General features: G+C 35.2%; 2 protein-coding genes across 12 annotated transcripts; one reads left to right on the top strand and one right to left on the bottom strand.

The window, feature by feature from the left end:
* The first annotated feature begins 706 nt into the window (after window positions 1-706).
* Window positions 707-13,475, top strand: LOC140980517 (nucleoside hydrolase 3-like). Of its 10 annotated transcripts, none has more exons than XM_073446376.1 (13): window positions 709-890; window positions 945-1,240; window positions 1,937-2,116; window positions 9,189-9,299; window positions 9,383-9,718; window positions 9,866-10,042; window positions 10,116-10,400; window positions 10,487-10,609; window positions 10,708-10,905; window positions 11,097-11,350; window positions 11,925-12,129; window positions 12,279-12,587; window positions 12,988-13,475. In XM_073446376.1, the coding sequence occupies exons 2-13, from the start codon at window positions 1,055-1,057 to the stop codon at window positions 13,276-13,278; spliced, it is 2,655 nt and encodes an 884-aa protein (XP_073302477.1). In that variant the 5' UTR covers window positions 709-890; window positions 945-1,054; the 3' UTR covers window positions 13,279-13,475. The 10 variants fall into 10 exon arrangements, with proteins under 10 accessions (XP_073302486.1, XP_073302477.1, XP_073302481.1 ...); XM_073446377.1 differs by having other exon boundaries at window positions 711-861; XM_073446380.1 differs by having other exon boundaries at window positions 709-1,240; window positions 9,215-9,299.
* A 402-nt stretch (window positions 13,476-13,877) lies between these two features.
* Window positions 13,878-16,371, bottom strand: LOC140980519 (histidine-containing phosphotransfer protein 1-like). Of its 2 annotated transcripts, XM_073446388.1 has the most exons (7): window positions 16,128-16,371; window positions 15,891-15,981; window positions 15,623-15,753; window positions 15,109-15,177; window positions 14,684-14,755; window positions 14,510-14,582; window positions 13,878-14,191 (listed from the first exon to the last, which is right to left on the bottom strand). In XM_073446388.1, exons 2-7 carry the CDS (start codon window positions 15,948-15,950, stop codon window positions 14,132-14,134), a joined length of 465 nt encoding a protein of 154 aa, XP_073302489.1. In that variant the 5' UTR covers window positions 15,951-15,981; window positions 16,128-16,371; the 3' UTR covers window positions 13,878-14,131. The 2 variants fall into 2 exon arrangements, with proteins under 2 accessions (XP_073302489.1, XP_073302488.1); XM_073446387.1 differs by having other exon boundaries at window positions 15,891-16,319.
* Between the last annotated feature and the right edge of the window lie 1,751 nt (window positions 16,372-18,122).

The following is an 18,122-nucleotide window of genomic DNA, read 5'->3' on the forward strand; positions in this document are numbered from 1 at the left end:
ATAAGAAATTTTTTTAAAAAAATAATTCTAAAAAAATTTAAATAAACAGTGATAATTCGATCGGACTGATTCCGATTTTTCATCAATTCACGATGGGTCCGACCGACTCTTGGTGAGTTTTGACTGATTATGTTCAATTTGACAACAATTTATCAAATACGTCTGAACCGGACTAGTGATTGATTGTCGTTCAAACGATAGGTCGATCCGAGTTTAAAAACACTGCTAGAAAGTTGAAAATGGCGAGATAGTTGACTATTGACATGACAATAATTATAATTAGTTACACCATTAACAACCACAAATCCATCCATAAAATTAAAATACTTTTATTCCCAACCATCATTATGTACAATTTTCCATACAGAAACCCAATCTTAATGAAACATTTTATTAAATTAAATAGGAATTTTAATTTTCCTTTTTTTAAAAATATATAAATTTTATTATTTGTAAACAATAAGCAAAATAACTTTTATTTTTTAGATAAAAACAAAATTAGAATCCCAAAAGTCAATTTTTTGACATCTTGATTTTTGCTCTGAAACAAAAAAAAATGAATTTCTCCATCCAAATATATTTATATCAAATTAATAGTAATTTCTCCTATATTTTTCCTTTATTATTATTATTATTATTATTATTATTATTTTCTCCAAAAAGATACTGCCATGCCATCATCATCATTTATATACTCTGTTGAAATTAGCGTCAATAATCTTCTATTACTGCCATATTTCTTCTCTCAGCCTCTGTTTTTGGCACATGCATCTTCAAAAACTCTCTTTTAGTTGTTCTTGAAATCATCATTCAACTCTTCTGTAGTCACTCTTCCATGCCTGAAAGACCCAAGACAAGACAGTATGATGATAAAGTTTTGTATGTACGAAGTTCTTATCATCGATTCATTTATTTTCTCTGAGGGATTCTTTGTTATTTTCCAGGAAAGCGGTCTGATGCACATTTTACTCATTTCAAAGTGAAAATCTTTCCTTCGGGCGGTTCAAGAATATAGATTTCTTGCCCTTTGTGCAGTGTGCAAAGGAAAGCAAAGATGTTGGTACAGAGATGTGTGTGCGTATGTATGCTATTAGTCATGTTTCTATTGGTTGGAAGTAACGTATATTGTGTGGAGGAGCGGCGGCCATATCGGATTCTCTTGGATACAGATGTCGATAGAGATGATATATTTGCTCTGTTGTACCTTTTGAAGCTTAATAGATCAGAATTTGATTTGCAGGTATTCGTTCTAAGTGACACAAACATTTGTTTTTGTTGAAAGAATTTTCGCTGGAATTTGATTTATTTTAGCTTCATGCCCAATGTCATGAAGTTTTCATATGTGTTCTTTTTATCTTGTTTTACGTTTCCAGTATGCTTTAGCACTTAATAAAAGACCAATCTTTTGAAATTTGAGTTCTCCATCGTTTTCATTTCTTGATAATATGGTACTCCTACCGAATAGATGCGATACCATCTGCTGGTGTGAAAATGTGGCATGTATCGGATTATAGGCTGTTGACATGAATCATAAAAAGAAAAAGAATTGAAGGGCATTCGCATACCGTGCGTGAGTTTCTTGGAGGCTGAAAAATGCTACAATTTCATGTCGTTTTCCACAAACAATTGTTTAAAGATATATGAGTTTTAGAGACTCTTCTACTTAGCAACTCAGTATTTTAGATTCGGGTAGATTAGCTTTTTGAGTTTGGAATTCGATCCCTGAAGTATGGCTTAATATATAGTCTGGTTTTCATTGAGCAGTTGCAAACTTGCAGTATAAAAATGGTAGTGGATTATTGTTCCTCTTTTACCCCTGACCAAATTTTTTTGTGTGCTTAATCTGATTTCATATGTTTCATTTTTTTGATTTGGCTTATGCAATAGTGTACGCATGTTGATTTTTTTCTTCCTTTTTACTCTCTAACTTGTGCAGGCAGTTACCATTAACACAAATGCATGGACTGATGCAGGACATTCTGTAAATCAAGTATATGACATTCTCTACATGATGGGGAGAGATGACATTTCTGTTGGTGTTGGAGGTGAAGGCAGTATACTCGAAGACGGTACAATTTTGCCGAATGTTGGTGGATATCACCCCATTATTGAACAGGTTTTTTTTTTTTTTTTTTTCCCATCTGGTTACATGAATCCATATTGAAAAATAAATTTTGATCGTGTATCATATCAAATCTTATCAGATATTTTAATATTAATATTAAGTTATATAATAATCGAGTTGTTAGTTGGTTAATTGACAGTTAGATGATAGCTAGCATAAACAATATAAAGAGATATTCTTGTAAAATTCAGAACTCAGTTTTTCTTTAATGAAAGATGAATTCTCCACACACCCTGCATTTGGCACTCTCACTTAATATGATATCAGTTTGAAAGCTTCTGTACACCACAGTCCGTTGGTCTGCGTATTCCTCTCCAGATCGACGCATCCGTTTTCAATTTTTCTTTCTCAACAAGTCTTCAGCAGCGTAGTTCATGGCCCTTGGAAATTAATCCCATTCATCTCATTCCAATGGTCAGTCCACCATTGATGATCCTATGAGCCCCTATTATCTGCATCATTCCGATAATCCCGGTCTCACACTGGTCTCGCAATCACTCACCGGAGACAACTACTCATCTTGGAGCAGAGCCATGAAGATTGCTCTTTCCATCAAAAAAAAGTTGGGATTTATTGATGGAACAATCGTTAAACCTTCTGATGCAGATGTGAGCCTACTCAATTATTGGACTCGAAGCAACAATATTTTAATTTCTTGGATCTTGAATTCTGTCTCCAAAGAAATCTTCGCAAGTGTTCCATTATCTGACTCCGTTGCAAGAATCTGGGAAGATCTCAGAGAACATTTTCAACAGAGCAACGAGCCTCGTATCTTTCGGTTGCGACGTGATTTGATAAACTTACGTCAAGAACAAGACTCTGTAAGTGTTTATTTCACCAAGCTCAAAGCCTTTTGGGAAGAATTGAATAACTTTCATCCAATGTGCAGTTGTGGTCGATGCAATTGCGAAGAAGTAAAAAAGATTGACACATATTTCCAGATGGACTATATCATGACTTTCCTCATGGGGCTAAATGATTCATTTGCCCAAGTTCGCACCCAAGTTCTATTGCTTATTCCATTTCCCCCCATCAATCGTGTGTTCTCGTTGGTTATCCAGGAAGAACGCTAAAAGGCCATTGGATTTCAATCCACAGGCCTCACGTCTACAGGAGGCATGGCCTTTGCCATCAAGAGTGATCAATCTCAAGCGCAATCTAAAGCTAGAGGACCACCAAGACTATACAGAGAGAGGCCTTTCTGCACGAAATGCAATGTCAATGGCCATACAGTGGATACATGTTATAAGATACATAGATACCCTCCGTGGTTTAAGCATCGAGGGAACAATTCAACTAGGTCAAACGTGGTTAGTGTGAATCAGATCTCGGGGCCATACAACTCTTCTGATCATCCTGGAGGTGACACTGATCCATCCCTAAATCCATTCCGATGTTTTAACAAAGACCAAATGGAACAATTGAGAATGATGTTTACTCAACATCTCTCTTCATTTGAGAATCAACATAATCCGAGCAGTGACTCAAGTAATGCTCATATCACGGGTACTTGTATCAACATATGATACTAATAATCTAAAGTCTACGTCATGTTCGGTTATTGATTCCAGAGCATCTAGACACTTTTGTTCAAATTCTTCCTTGTTTAAGTCCATTAAACCAGTTAGGGTTTCGACAATTTCTCTGCCTAATCACACCATTATCTATGTTAAGTTTTGCGGAGATATTAAGCTTTGAGATTCCTTAATTCTTGAAGATGTTCTATATATTCCAGCCTTCAAATTCAACATAATGTCTAGCGCTTATCTTCTTGCCAACACCAATTATGAAATCAGTTTTGTCATGATTTATTTGTTATTCAGGAGGTCATGACGAGGAAGACGATTGGCAAGGGTAGGAAAGTTGACTGGCTTTACATTCTTGATACAAGTTTAGATTCTTGTAATGGTTCTGTAAATCAGATATCGGTGGACTTATGGCATAACAGACTTGGTCATCTATCTGTTAGAGTCGTGAAAACTTTGAAATATCACTTACAACACAATGTATTCAACCATGATAAATGTAAATCTTGTCTCATATGTTCATTAGCTAAACAATGGAGATTGGCGTTTATATCGCATCGTAATGTGTCTGTATCTCCTTTCGATCTTATGCATTGCGATGTTAGGGGATCATATCACACTTCCACACAAAACAACCAACATTATTTTTTAACCTTGATGGATGATTGCATTCGCTTTACACGGGTGTTTTTTCTCCTACACAAATCAGATGTACATAGTGTTGTTTCAAGATTCTGCACTATGGTTGAGATTCAATTACTAACAAAGATCAAAGCCTTTTGGACTGATAATGCAAAAGAGCTTGTATTCCCAGATGCATTCCTTGAAAAGGGCGGCAATATACATCAATTCTCGTGTGTACAAACATAGCAACGGAACTTGGTAGTTGAACGAAAACACCAACATATTCTTAATGTCGCCAGATCCTTGTTATTTCAATCTCGTGTACCAGCAATGTTTTGGGGAGAATGCATATTGACGGCTACGTATTTGATAAACTGAGTACCTTCTCCTACGAACCAATACAAATCACCTTCACAAACTTCTATACCAGAAAAAATTTGTTTACTCATTTTTTAGGGCTTTTGGATGCCTCACTTTTGCATCTCCAATGGCAGTTAATCGTGACAAGTTTCACCTAGAGCTCGTGCTTGTGTTTTTCTATGTTATCCTTCGGGCATTAAAGGCTACAAATTACTTGACATCAAAAGCAAATAAGTTTTTGTTTCCAGGGATGTGCCATTTCATGAAAATACATTCCCATTTATGTCAACTGCTTCAGACATAAGCATCAATCCATTTCCTCATGTGGTTATGCTCGTTTCATTAGACATACATAATTTTGACACCACTATTTCAGCACCGAACGAGTCTTCACCCTTGCTTGATTCAAGCACAACCTCACAGTCCCATGCCCAAGCCACTGGACCATCAATGCCGATACCTCATCACTAGTCGTCCAGGAACACACAACCCCCATCTTACCTTCGTGATTATCATTGCAATCTAATGCAATTAAATGCACCCTGCATTCAAAATCCTCACATCCCTCTAAAAAATATATTTCTTATGATTCTTTGTCCCCTTCTTACCGCATTCTTGTGCTCAATTTTTCTTCACAATATGAGCCTCAATTCTTTCATCAAGCTGCTCATATTCCTCAATGGCAAACAACCATGAAAATGAACTTGATGCTACGGAGGCTAATCACACCTGGTCGATCATTCCTCTGCCACCAAGCAAGCACTCCATCGGTTGTAGATGGATCTACAAAATTAAATTTGCATCGGATGGGTCCGTTGAGAGATACATGGCCCCCGTCTTGTGGCCAAAGGATACACCCAACAAGAGTGTGTCAATTTCGTTGAAACATTCTCGCCCGTGGCAAAATTATCCACTGTCAAAGTATTGCTTGCACTCGCTCCCAATCACCATTGGCAATTTTCTCAACTTGATGTGAACAATGCATTTCTTAGTGGTGATCTATTGGAGGAAGTTTATATGGACCTACCTATTGGTTATTCCAAACAACTTTCACACAACTATTCTTCCCAAAAACTCGTATGTAAACTCCACAAGTCGATTTATGGGCTCCGTCAAGCATTTCGACAGTGGTACACCAAGTTTTCTCAAGCATTGCTTCAGTCAGGATTCACTCAATCCAAGGTTCTAAAATTCGCTAAGCGCTAGTCGGGCGTCAGCCCAGCACCTAGGCCGCCTAGGCGGGGACTAGGCGCCACTAATCGGATTCTACGGTATCAACATAATAAATCACATACTAGAACTTAAGCACAATAACATCAAATTTAAAATACGTTCAAAATATTCCCTACATAGTCTAATGTGTCATATCAATAAAATAAGAAAGAATTCATATTTCTTCCAAACTTCATATTTAAATGTAGGAAACTTTGATTTAATGATTACACTGCTAATTGAATATCACAAATTTACTCCACTTCTTCTTTTCCGAAATTTTCAACAATTTGTTCTTTATCGGACACAAAATCAATATCATCATTGTGATCATCATCATCTTCTTCGGATTCAAAATCATCTTCGTGAAGTTCTCTAACTCTAGAGCTTCTTTGGGGTTGTAGATTTTCATCTACCCCAGTTGCTTCATCAACTATTTGCCAGTTCAGCCCCGAACCTGGTTTGACTTCATTTTCTTCCCCACTATCCACAATCCAACCTTGTGCATTTGAAGCATCTGTTTCAAGAAGGACGTCGACGTTCCTTTCTTTCTCACTTTTTCGCTTATTAAAAAATCTAGCATTAAATTGGACAAATACTAGATTGTTCAACCTATTGACATCCAACCTATTTGGTTTCTTTGTATGACTCTAAAAAAAAAACTTAAAAAGTAATTAGTATAGTTAGAAATATGAACATACACTTTAAAATTAATAATTTATTTTAATTAAAATTTAAACTTACTCCTTCAAATGTACTCTAATTTCTTTTACACTCAAATGAATTTGTAGTTAATGAAAGAATCCTCAATGCCACTCTTAGCAAGTTGGGTGTGTGAGCACCGTAGGTACTCCACCATGTACATGGATCAAATGTATCGTCATTTGTTTTACATGCTTTTGCAGCCAATACTTTTCCAAATAACCCAGTCTTATCTCTATATTTTGCAAATTCATTATTCATAACTGTTTCTTGCAGTTCACACTCATCGACATACAAAAGTTCAATGCATTCAAAAATCCCTGCCGCGACCTCTCCATAAAGAGCAATAAAACTATCTTTGTAGTAGAAGTATGGATTCATCATAAAAGCTGTGGTATTCAATGATGTATCAAGTCTATCCTTCATTTTTGACTCAATAATCACTTTGATAGGTTGATAATTTGATTCGACATTGTTCAGGGCCAAGTAGATGAGGTTTTTTAATTCCATCTATCCCTTCAATTTCAGCATCTTCTTCATCGTCTAGAGAAATATTCAGCTCTCCTCTACAACTTTCTTCTTCCAGTATTTTGTTTTTCTTTTTGTTCCTCATTTCTAAAATAGAATGTTTGCACTTATTACGATCTTCTTGAGATGCATTTCGACAACAAGATACATTTTCAGGTATATTTCCTATGTGCTCCTTGATTCTATACACTCCACCGGACATCATTTTCCCACACAACTTACATTTAACTTTGTCGAGGTTCTTAAGATCAATCAACATACCAAACTCCCATCCGATATCATTTGACTTTTTCTTAAGAATCCCAGATTCAGGCTAAGTGACGGATGCCGTCAACGATGGATTGCTTGCCATTGTTACCCTCCAAATCTTGCTGAATACGAAACACTTAAACCTTTTCAGCAATAGACCTGCACCAAGAATAGGATATGTAACAGCTGAAGGATTACAAGAACTCTGAATCTATACTGCAAAACCAAAGTCCAGTCAATCATCCATTATACATAAGCAACTGATATGTAACCTTTTCATTTAAACTCTGAATCTTTACCACAAAACCAAAGTCCAGTCAATCATCCACTATTGGTTTTGAAACATTACTTGGTGCTATTGGTTTTTGGTCCCATCAAATTTTTAGAAAACAAAAATTAGAAGTGTTGTATTAAAAATTAAAAATATGTGGACTGAAGCTTAAAAGCTAACATAAGATATGAATTTTTTTTTTCTCCGCATATATATTATTGGTTTGAATGATAATCAGAAGTATTGAAGAAACAAGAACACCTCGTACACGATGGGCCTGTAGGGTGTAGGAATGGCGTGAACTTCATACGAGTTTGTTCTCCACCGCAAGAAAGATACGTTATTCTTAACAGAAAAATCGCAGCATAAGAGTGAGAATGAAATATCGCGCCTCCTGGCCAAGAAGGAGTATCTTGAACGAGACGGAAAGAAAGCCAGCATACCTATTGAGCGTGTGTAGACATGAGCTTGTTAGCGGTTCTTTAAATTTTAAAAATATTTTTTTTTTAAATCAGGCCCACTAGGCGGCTGGCCTCCACCTAGGCGCGCCCATGCCCACCTAGCTCCTAGGTTGGCCGCTTAGCACCTTATCGGTGCGGCTGGCAGCCGCCTAACACCTAGGCGGCCGCCGAGACCGCAATTTAGGACATTGACTCAATCTCAATCTTATCATACATTGTTCACGAGAGGATCAGGATCCTCATTCATTGCTTTAATTGTAAATGTGGATGATATTATCATTACAGGGCTCTCCACATCTCATTCAAACCTTAAAAGCATCTCTCCATGGTCTTTTTAGACTCAAAGATTTGGGTTCACTTAAACATTTCCTTGGTCTTGAGATTGCACGATCACAACAGGGAATCTGTCCATCTCAACGATATTTCACCTTAAAATTGTTAGAGGACATTGGTTTTGTAGTCAATAAGTCTGTTCTAACTCCCATGGAACCTCGTCTTCTTGTAAAAAATGTTGAGGGTGAGCCACTTGAAGATATCTCACAATATTGTCGTCTCGTTCGGTCCACAAACTTAGTCAGTTTGTCTATAAACCTCGTACAACTCATCTGCAAGCTGTGCACCATCTTTTGCGGTACCTCAAATCAGTCACTGGTGAAGAAATATTCTTCCCTACCTCATCAGCCACCCAAACGCGGGGCATTCTCCGATGCTGATTGAGCAGCTTGCACAGACACCAAGAAGTCTGTCACAGGCTTTTGTGTATTCCTTGGTGATGCCTTGATATCATGGAAAGTTACTACATGTTTTTTCTTACATGCAACTCGCAGACATGTTTACGAAACCTTTACCATCTACTACTTTATCAGCATTATTATCCAAGATATCCATAAAAAATGTTTATAGTGCATCTTGAAGGGGGGATATCAGATATATTAAGTTATAAAATAATTGAGTTGTTAGTTGTTTAAGTGACAGTTAGATGATAGTCAACATGAACAATATAACGAGATATTCTTGTAAAATTCAGAACTCAGTTTTTCATTAATGAAAGATGAATTCTCCACACACCCTGCATTTCGCACACTCACGTAATAAATCTTGACATAAGTATTATCGGGTCATTTCATCAGGGAAATGGTACTGCTGGATATTGCAGATATAGACAAGCTATACCAGTAGGTTCTGGAGGAAAATTAGATATTGATACAAATTTTGGCCTTAGGAAAAGCTTCCTTCCGCAGGTATACTCCTTTATTTATCAATATCGGTTAATATATTCGAAAGTTGGAATGTTGTGTGTGAGATAATCTTAAATCTGAACCAGGGCAGTAGGAGATATTTGCCTCTGCGCCAGCCAACAGCTCAGCAGGTGATGATTGAAAAGATTTCTGCTGGTCCTATAACAGTGTTTTTGATTGGAGCAAATACCAATTTGGGTATTTTTCTGATGAGTAATCCACATTTGAAAAAAAATATTGAGCATATTTACATAATGGGTGGTGGTGTGAGGTCGAAAAATCCAACCGGTTGCTGTCCTAAGACCGCTGAATCGTCATGTCAGCCTCGGCAGTGTGGTGATAAAGGAAATATTTTTTCGGATTACAATTCGAACCCTTATGCAGAGTTTAACATGTTTGGAGATCCCTTTGCTGCATATCAGGTTTTTTTGGATGAGATCACATTTTTTATAAATTGTTTTAGCAGACTGTATTTTCAAGAAAATATGAATACTTTTCTTGAATTCTTACTCGCTAAGTATCTTCATTACATAGTTTTATATGATCTTTTCTCAATCATTGCATGACAGGTGATTCATTCTGGCATTCCAGTTACTCTTGTTCCTTTAGATGCCACAAACACAATCCCAATCTCACTTAATTTTTTCGAAGAACTCGAGAAGAATCAACTTACTTATGAGGCACAATACATATCCAAGTCATTGAAAATGGCTCGTGATACTTGGTTGGACAACCAGTTTTATAATGTATATAATTGAAATAAGACTCAGACATCATATCAACAAAAGATTTAAAATAATGAAACTTCACTTTCTGCAGAGTTACTTCATGTGGGATTCATTTCTATCCGGTGTAGCCACTTCCATAATGCTCAATCATAAGAACCATAATGGAGAAAATGAATTTGCTGTCATGGAGTATATGAACATTACCGTGATTACTTCGAACGAGCCATATGCAATATCCGATGGCTCAAATCCATTATTCGATGGCAATAAAAAACCAAGGTTCGGCTTAAAGAGAAACGGTGTTCATAGTGGACATGTCCAGACTGGACTTCGCGATCCATTCTGCATTGTCAAGAATGGAAAAGGCAGATGCAAGGTAAGATCTCAAATTTTCACAAGTTCTATAAATTAAAGTTTCCCTGTGATTTATGTATCTCTAACACGTCTCCAAGAAGTTACCAGGATGGCTATACAGCAGAAGTGACTGGTGGAGAAGGCGCTCGTGTTCTCGTTGCCATACGAGCCAAGCCAAACAGCGATAGAACCAGTCCTTTGAACAGAGAATTTTTCAAAAGTTTTCTTGATGTAAAGTTTGATCTATGCATTTTATAACACTTTAAATTCATCATGTTCATTTTATATTATATTTGATTACGTTAAATGAAAGATGATCTTGATTGTAGGTTGTAAACAGGCCTCAACAAAGCGGGCGGTTCAATTTTACGACACAGTTTCTTGACTATAAAGAAGTTTTATACAAACCAGATTTGAAGGGGAAACAGCTTGGGAAGAACGTTATCTTTGACATGGATATGAGTGCAGGAGATTTCTTGGCTCTCTTTTATCTCCTCAAGATGCCTATAGAAGTTATAAATCTTAAGGTAAATTATAGCTTTCTTCTTTCCCACTTCCACAAATTATTCCACGAGTCCTAGTAATAGGCCACACTTGCTCTTGGAATTTCGATTGATAATTGGAGGGAATTTTAATATAAAAGTACACATAAATAGGAAAACCTATATGTAGTAAAATAATGTGTTACAAAGTGTGCATTTGTTCTGCTGAAATCCAGGCAATATTAGTGACACCGACTGGATGGGCAAACGCAGCAACCATAGATGTTATCTATGATTTGCTACACATGATGGGCCGAGATGATGTTCCTATTGGATTGGGCGACATGTTCCCACTGAATCAATCAGATCATATCTTCTCGGCCGTTGGAGGTTGCAACTACAATAGAGCCATTCCACACGGCAGTGGTGGCTTCCTTGATTCCGACACATTGTATGGCTTGGCTCGTGATTTACCTCGAAGTCCTCGAAGGTTTTTAGTTAATCCTTTTAGAGTTCTCTATTTTCTTCGCTTCTAAGTTCTAACAATATTAGTTAGCTCACATTGAGGCCTAGTGCATTGGAAAGATAAAAGCTAGTAAATTGAAGTCCTTAGAGGTATGCGCAAACTTCCATGAAGCATGTACCTTGACCTTGAAGCATGGATCTGAGTGTGCTTTAAAGACTTGAGTCATTCTTTAAATATAAGGATGCTGAATTCGATGTGAAAATCAAGATAATAGTTATTCATATTTCTCTCTTGAATTAATAGATATTTGTTTTCTTTCATTTGTAAATTACATCGAATGATGTGGGATGAAATTTATTTCACTTATTTAGATTTTAGTACACTAACCTCATTACACCTTATTCGGTCGAGTTCCAGGCCTTACCTTACATGTAAGTTCCATGATACCTATGTATTTTCACTCACACACACACACACACAACCCTCATTTCTTCTTTTGCCCCTTTTCAAAACATATGTTAAATTATCATATAATTTGATGATTATTTGGAAAATACATTTACAACTTACAAGTGAATCTTTGATATTTTTCATTCAGATATACAGTAGAAAATTCTGTGAAATTCGGAGCTCCTCGAGACACAGATCATCCTGAACTTAGACAGCCACTAGCTCTTGAAATATGGCAATCCGTAGTCAAATCACTGAAGTCTCAATCTAAAGTTACCATTCTGACAAACGGGCCTTTGACAAATATTGCTAACATTATTCTTTCAGACAAGACTTCAACCTCTTTTATTGAGGTAACCGTAGTATCCTTAGTATTTCATTACTATAGGCATAGTTGATCTTTTTTCATGTTAAGAGTTGTTGCAGATTTAAATTTTTATCCAATCTCATTTTGCAGTTTTACACAGTTAAGAATTTCATAAAATTTATTGGTGTTTTGTAGGAGATATTCGTAGTGGGAGGACACATAAACGATGAAAAGAGCAGTATCAGAGGAAATGTGATCAACATTCCTTCAAACAAAAATGCGGAACTCAACATGTTTCTTGATCCTTTAGCTGCAAAAACAGTATTTGATCATGGACACAACATCACACTCATCCCGCTTCGAGTTCAACGTAGAGTCAGCCGATTCGCCAAGATTTTAGAGAGTCTTCGGCTTACGAAGAAGACCCCTGAGGCTTTGTTTGCCAGACGTCTGATCTCAAAATTGCATAGGCTGCAAAGAACTCATCCTCGTTACCAACATGTGGTATTGAAAAAATTCTAACTTTGGTGGATCCAACTATTCATCCCTTGATTAAAATCTAGGATCCGCCCTCTGCTAGTGAAAAACAAGTCATAAAAAAATTTAAAGGTAGCCAAGAGCATATGGTCTTTAACATTTAAAAATGCATCCAACAGGGATGGACCCCTTGATATTTAGTCGCACCTCAACTAAATTTTTGTGTGCACCATAGTAACCAAGAATATATGGTATAGAAAACTTGAATGGATAGCTAACTGGGGTGATCCTTAGTTTGAAAAATCTCAAGTGTAGTCCACAGGGCAGACCCATAATCAGTGAAGTTGCCGAAACTAATTTTTTGGGTCTTGTCAAGAATTTAATCATTCGTCAAACTTATTAACTTTCAATTTTTCCCCTTGTGCAGGATACATTCTCAGGAGAAATTCTTGGGGCAGTAATCTTAGCAGGTGATCATTCAGTTTTAAATGCAACATTTGGAGTAAATAAAGTTCAAGTACTGGCGACTGGTGTCGAGTCAGAAGACGGACAGATAACTATTGGTAAAAATAATGGGAATTCAGTGAGGATATTAGAAAATGTAAAATCTTTAGCTTATTATAATGTTTTTGCAAACCAACTTGGGGAGCAAAAGCAATCTGCTGTAGTTGGAAGCTTTGAAGAGCAGAGAAGACAATGGAATAGAGCACAAAATTAAATGGAAGTGGCACAAATGCAAACTTTCAATACATAAAAAATTTGGGATATATATTTTTTTTTAATAAAAAATTATGATTCTTTTGAGTGTTTCTGTTTAGAAATCCTGCAAGGGACACAGATGGATTCGTCAAGAATTGTTGATAGTGATTAATATAAACATACAGAGAATTTAATCTATATATATTTTTATATATACTCCTGCATTAAGCAATGTACTCGTATATTCCCATAGTTCAAAAACACAATGCATTAAGAAAAGTGAACTTGTACGACCCTGTCGAGGAGTGTCCGAATGGAACTCAAATTCATCTCTAGGTGGTTCAACTGATGTAGATTGAAGAAGCTAATACGAAAACTCACATACTATAACTTGCTTTCAGCTTGTATTAAACTGTAGTATTATTTTCTGAGCTATAGCTCGAACTCATTATTCCGTGCACGTTTCTTAAAACTTGGTTAATAATCACATTACAACATGCCATCTCCAATAGTTATGTCACCCTTTTAATATGCCATCACAAAACTTCAGTTCTAACTGGTAACTGCCTCATGTTTCACACAATGGGTAAATGATACTTTGTGACTTTTGAACTTACATAGCATGCACCTGACATTCATTTACGCATATAAAGTTGAAATATGAAACATGTTTACGTTGCTTTCTTGTTCGTAAACGACAGGGAACTCAAACGTATAAGTCACATAATACATTTGATCTTAGAACCAGAAGCTAGAGAAACTTAATGGTGCAAAAAAGATAATCAGAACAAGAAGCTAACAGAATGACTTTTGACATACAAGCAGAACCCCCCATAAGCTTCGAAAACTCAGCAGAGGAAATAACACTCATTTTAAGAGAAATTATCCAATATCGGAATTGCTCCACCAGCGGCAACAATCTGTTGCTCCAACTGAAATTAGAAAAATGTACGTAAGTTAGAATTTTACAATTCATATGTAAAGAAATTTCAATTTCTCAGCATTTGTTCTTTCAGATTATCAATGCACATATGAAAATATTCCTCGATCCTTGATCAAGATTTCTGGTATCGTCCTTACCCTTGGTGTGTTTATGACGTATCCCTTAAGTATAATAGCATAACAAGATTTGATTAACTAAAAAAAAACACAAATGATATGTGTCAAAATGACAGCAAAGTGTGTGATCAAGATTTTTGGTGATGTTCCCGAACATCTTTCTCAACAAGTTAAAGAGATCGAGGACATACCCGAAATAAAGCCTCAAGCTTGGTTTTGGCAAGCAAGTATTCCTGCTTAACTTCTTGCAAGCATCTCAGACACCTAACAAAATATTCACATTTTCAAACTAGTCGGGGTCGGTGTCTATTTAGCTTCATATGGGGATCTTGGAAGGGGAAAAAATAAAAATAAAAAATTCTTACGCTTCAATGTTTCGTTCATCACAGCAGTTTCGGAAAGTAATGCAGGCATTCTTGACTCGCTGTGCCCCAATGCTATTATACCAACAGTACAAACTATTAGCACTAGAAGAAAATCATGAATTCAATCTGAAAACTTCGCATATGAATATGTTTCTATAATGGGTATTCGAGAATCTATTCGTGAAAGTTTATGAATTTGAAAAAAATTGTGTCGAAAAGTGATATATAGGGAGCTTGTAAAGCCTCTTTTATCCAGTGATATGGTGTGAGTGAAGAAAGGCTGAAACTCAGCTAACTGTCAGTAATTTTTCATCTGCTATTTTAATATGGTGAAATTGTAAGTACTATAATTCCAAACAACAAAAGTAAACAAAATACTTCATCTTAAAAACCTTCTAAAATATTTTGTTTCTTGTTACGAATACCTTGAGCTACTGCCTTTCAACTGGTGAACGTGAGCATCAATCTTTATGAAGTCCACATTCTGCTGATCTCTGTAAAATAATCTCACCGTTACTCTTATCTCTTGCACTCAAAAGAGCTCACTCACACACAGATGGAATCATGGAACCATGAAACATAACATATTTGCAATACTCGAATCTTAAGTAAAATTTCAAGACATAAAAAAACAACGATAAGCGCGAAATTTGCATGTATTTCCAGATTTTGAGTGGTTGGAAGCAACTATCATATGCCATATACACCTAAATGGAGAGTTAAAAACCAAGAGATTAACGTATGAGGTGAAAGAATCACTCAAATTTATACTTCCGCTCTACAATTGTCACATGAAACTAATGAGCGAGGTAAGAGCTCAAGTCAATGGGGATACTGCTCTGTTCGCTCCATGGCTTTGCCAGAAATGCATATTATTACTACTACACACAAATATTATACATATAAACACAGATAAACACATAGAAGAAGAATCCTCACAAAGCTTTGGTAAGATCATTGAGAAGTCTTTCAGAATCCTCAAAGAAAAGAGAAACCACTTCAACAACAAAATCAGGATTACTCTCATCTTGAAGCAACTGCAACTGAATAAACTGCCCATCCAAGAATCCCTTCAAACAACCACCAAAATACCCACATCAAAACAAAACAAAGAACAGCATCAAACCAATTGAAGAAAAAACCATCCAGAAAAACGTCAGAAAACCAATCCATAATTTTTCCCATTTCTCCCACGTCAGTTAGTTACCTCACGAAACAAAGCAGCAATATATTCAAGAAAATTCCTCTGCAACTGATCCACCTCCATGTTTCCGCCTCCCAAACAAGAGCTCGTTTGTCTTTTACAAACCAATAACGAAAGCCGACCGGTTAAAAGTTGGCAACCCCAGATCTTGAGGGATATAATAAAATCTTGAAAGGGATCTGTTGGAGTTAATTCTTTGAACACAGACTGCTGAACTGATAAAGATGGAAACTTTTTTACCTGTTTCTGGTGATCTGCAGTGTAAATCTGCAGTCTACACTACTTTTTCTCAGCCTTTTTATTTCTTTGGGATTTGCGCTGTTTTGTTATCGACGGCCCCTACCATAGTTTTGGCATTTTATGGCATCATTTGTTGAGGCTACCCAAATCTGCAGATACGTCTCCCCTAGCCTACCACCATCTTTTGCCATCCCCACTTCTTTCTCCATGTATATTATATTTTATTGCAGATTCTCTGCAATGTTGCTTCCAATTATATTTCTTCTTGTTTTTTTATAATTAATAAATATATATATTACAGCAACATGCATAGATTCTCTATTTGATACTGATTATTTTTTACAAGATTAAATACATACAATTTTATTTATTTTTAATAAACATAGCAAAAGCTATCAATCTTGTGCACATGGTGTGTAAAAATTAAATTTTTGTTGTTAAGTAATATTTAATTAAAACTAAAAAAAATTTAAAGATGATTTTTCATATAATTTTTTGAGAAATTAGTAGGATGATTATAATTTTGTATCTCTCATGTATCATTCTATAAATAGCACTATATATATTTCATAGAGGATCAAGTTGCATTGACGAGGATGTCAAGTATTTGAACGACATAAGAAATGAGAATATTAGAGAAAAAGTCGAGGTTGCGCTTATTAAAGAAACTTGTTTAAGATCATATGGAATGTATACGCATCTTTGAATAAAAACATACATTAAATGAGAAAGAGGAAATACACAAATCTTTCGTTAGCAATTATAAAACTTCAATTATGTGCAGTTTTATTATGTTATTTTTAAATACAATGTTATTATGTGCAAGATTTAAAATTTCATTATGTGTAATTATAATTTTTTCATTATGTGCAATTTTATTATGTTATTTTTAAATACAATGTTATTAGATAGAATAAAAAAAATCAATATTTTAACATCCTCTCAACATTATCATCTCAATCAATCTTGATATCAGCATCTTCATCTCACCAAGTTCATCACACTATTAAACATGCTATGAAAGAGGGATACCAATTAAAAACAATATTTTATTCAAAAAATTAAAACTAATATTTTATTCAAATATAAAGTTTTCCTCATTATGTATTTGATATAACAACGGGAAAATGAAAATTAATTTGTCTTTCGTACAATTTTTTTTTTTTTCCAGTGATGAACATTTGATTACTAACAGACATTATAATGTATAAAAGTACTTCTAAAGAATTTGTAAACTTGAAAAACAAGGAATTGATAAAAACAACAGAGTCATATTAAGATTTTAGTAGGTATTTGCATGTGATACCGCACAGATTTTTATCCATGAGACGGATCAACCATGTCCATATTTATAATAATGAGTAAAATTTTTGGCATACAAAATAATACTTTTTTATTAGTGACTTAAATAAGAGATCCGTCTTACAAAATTGATTCGTGAAACAGTCTTACAAAAGTTTTTATGTTAAGATTTTGATCTCATAAACTGCATGTTCATAAAAAAGAGAAATAATATCAAAATATTTAATTAGCGAAACTATATTTCTTGACCATCTTAATTTTTTTTTAAAAAAATATAATTTACCCGAAAAAGTGAAGAAAGACTCAATGAAGTTTAATATAAAACAAAGTCTTTAAATATCTTTTCAACGCATCATTATTATTGATGCTTGGATAAATTATATTCCCTATATTTTTTTATTTTAAAAAAGAGCATTTTTTAAAATGAATATTTTAGCGTGGCTTTCACTTTCATTCTTCCTTTTTCATGCACCCTTTACAATAAAAGTTAAAAAAAAAATAATTGAAATATTAAAATCAAAGGGTTATATATTCTAGATGCCCGCAATTGTGCTCCAAGCATCTCTTATCACATAGATTGACCTAACAATATGTCTGTCCAAAAATAATTTATTTATGTTTTCTTGAATAATATACATTTTAAAGATTATTGGAAAATAAAAGAACCCTTAACGTGTTTAATGGGAAAGGGAT

This window comes from Primulina huaijiensis, chromosome 7 (assembly GCF_012295235.1).
Source record: "Primulina huaijiensis isolate GDHJ02 chromosome 7, ASM1229523v2, whole genome shotgun sequence".
In the NCBI taxonomy this organism is placed as follows: Eukaryota; Viridiplantae; Streptophyta; class Magnoliopsida; order Lamiales; family Gesneriaceae; genus Primulina; species Primulina huaijiensis.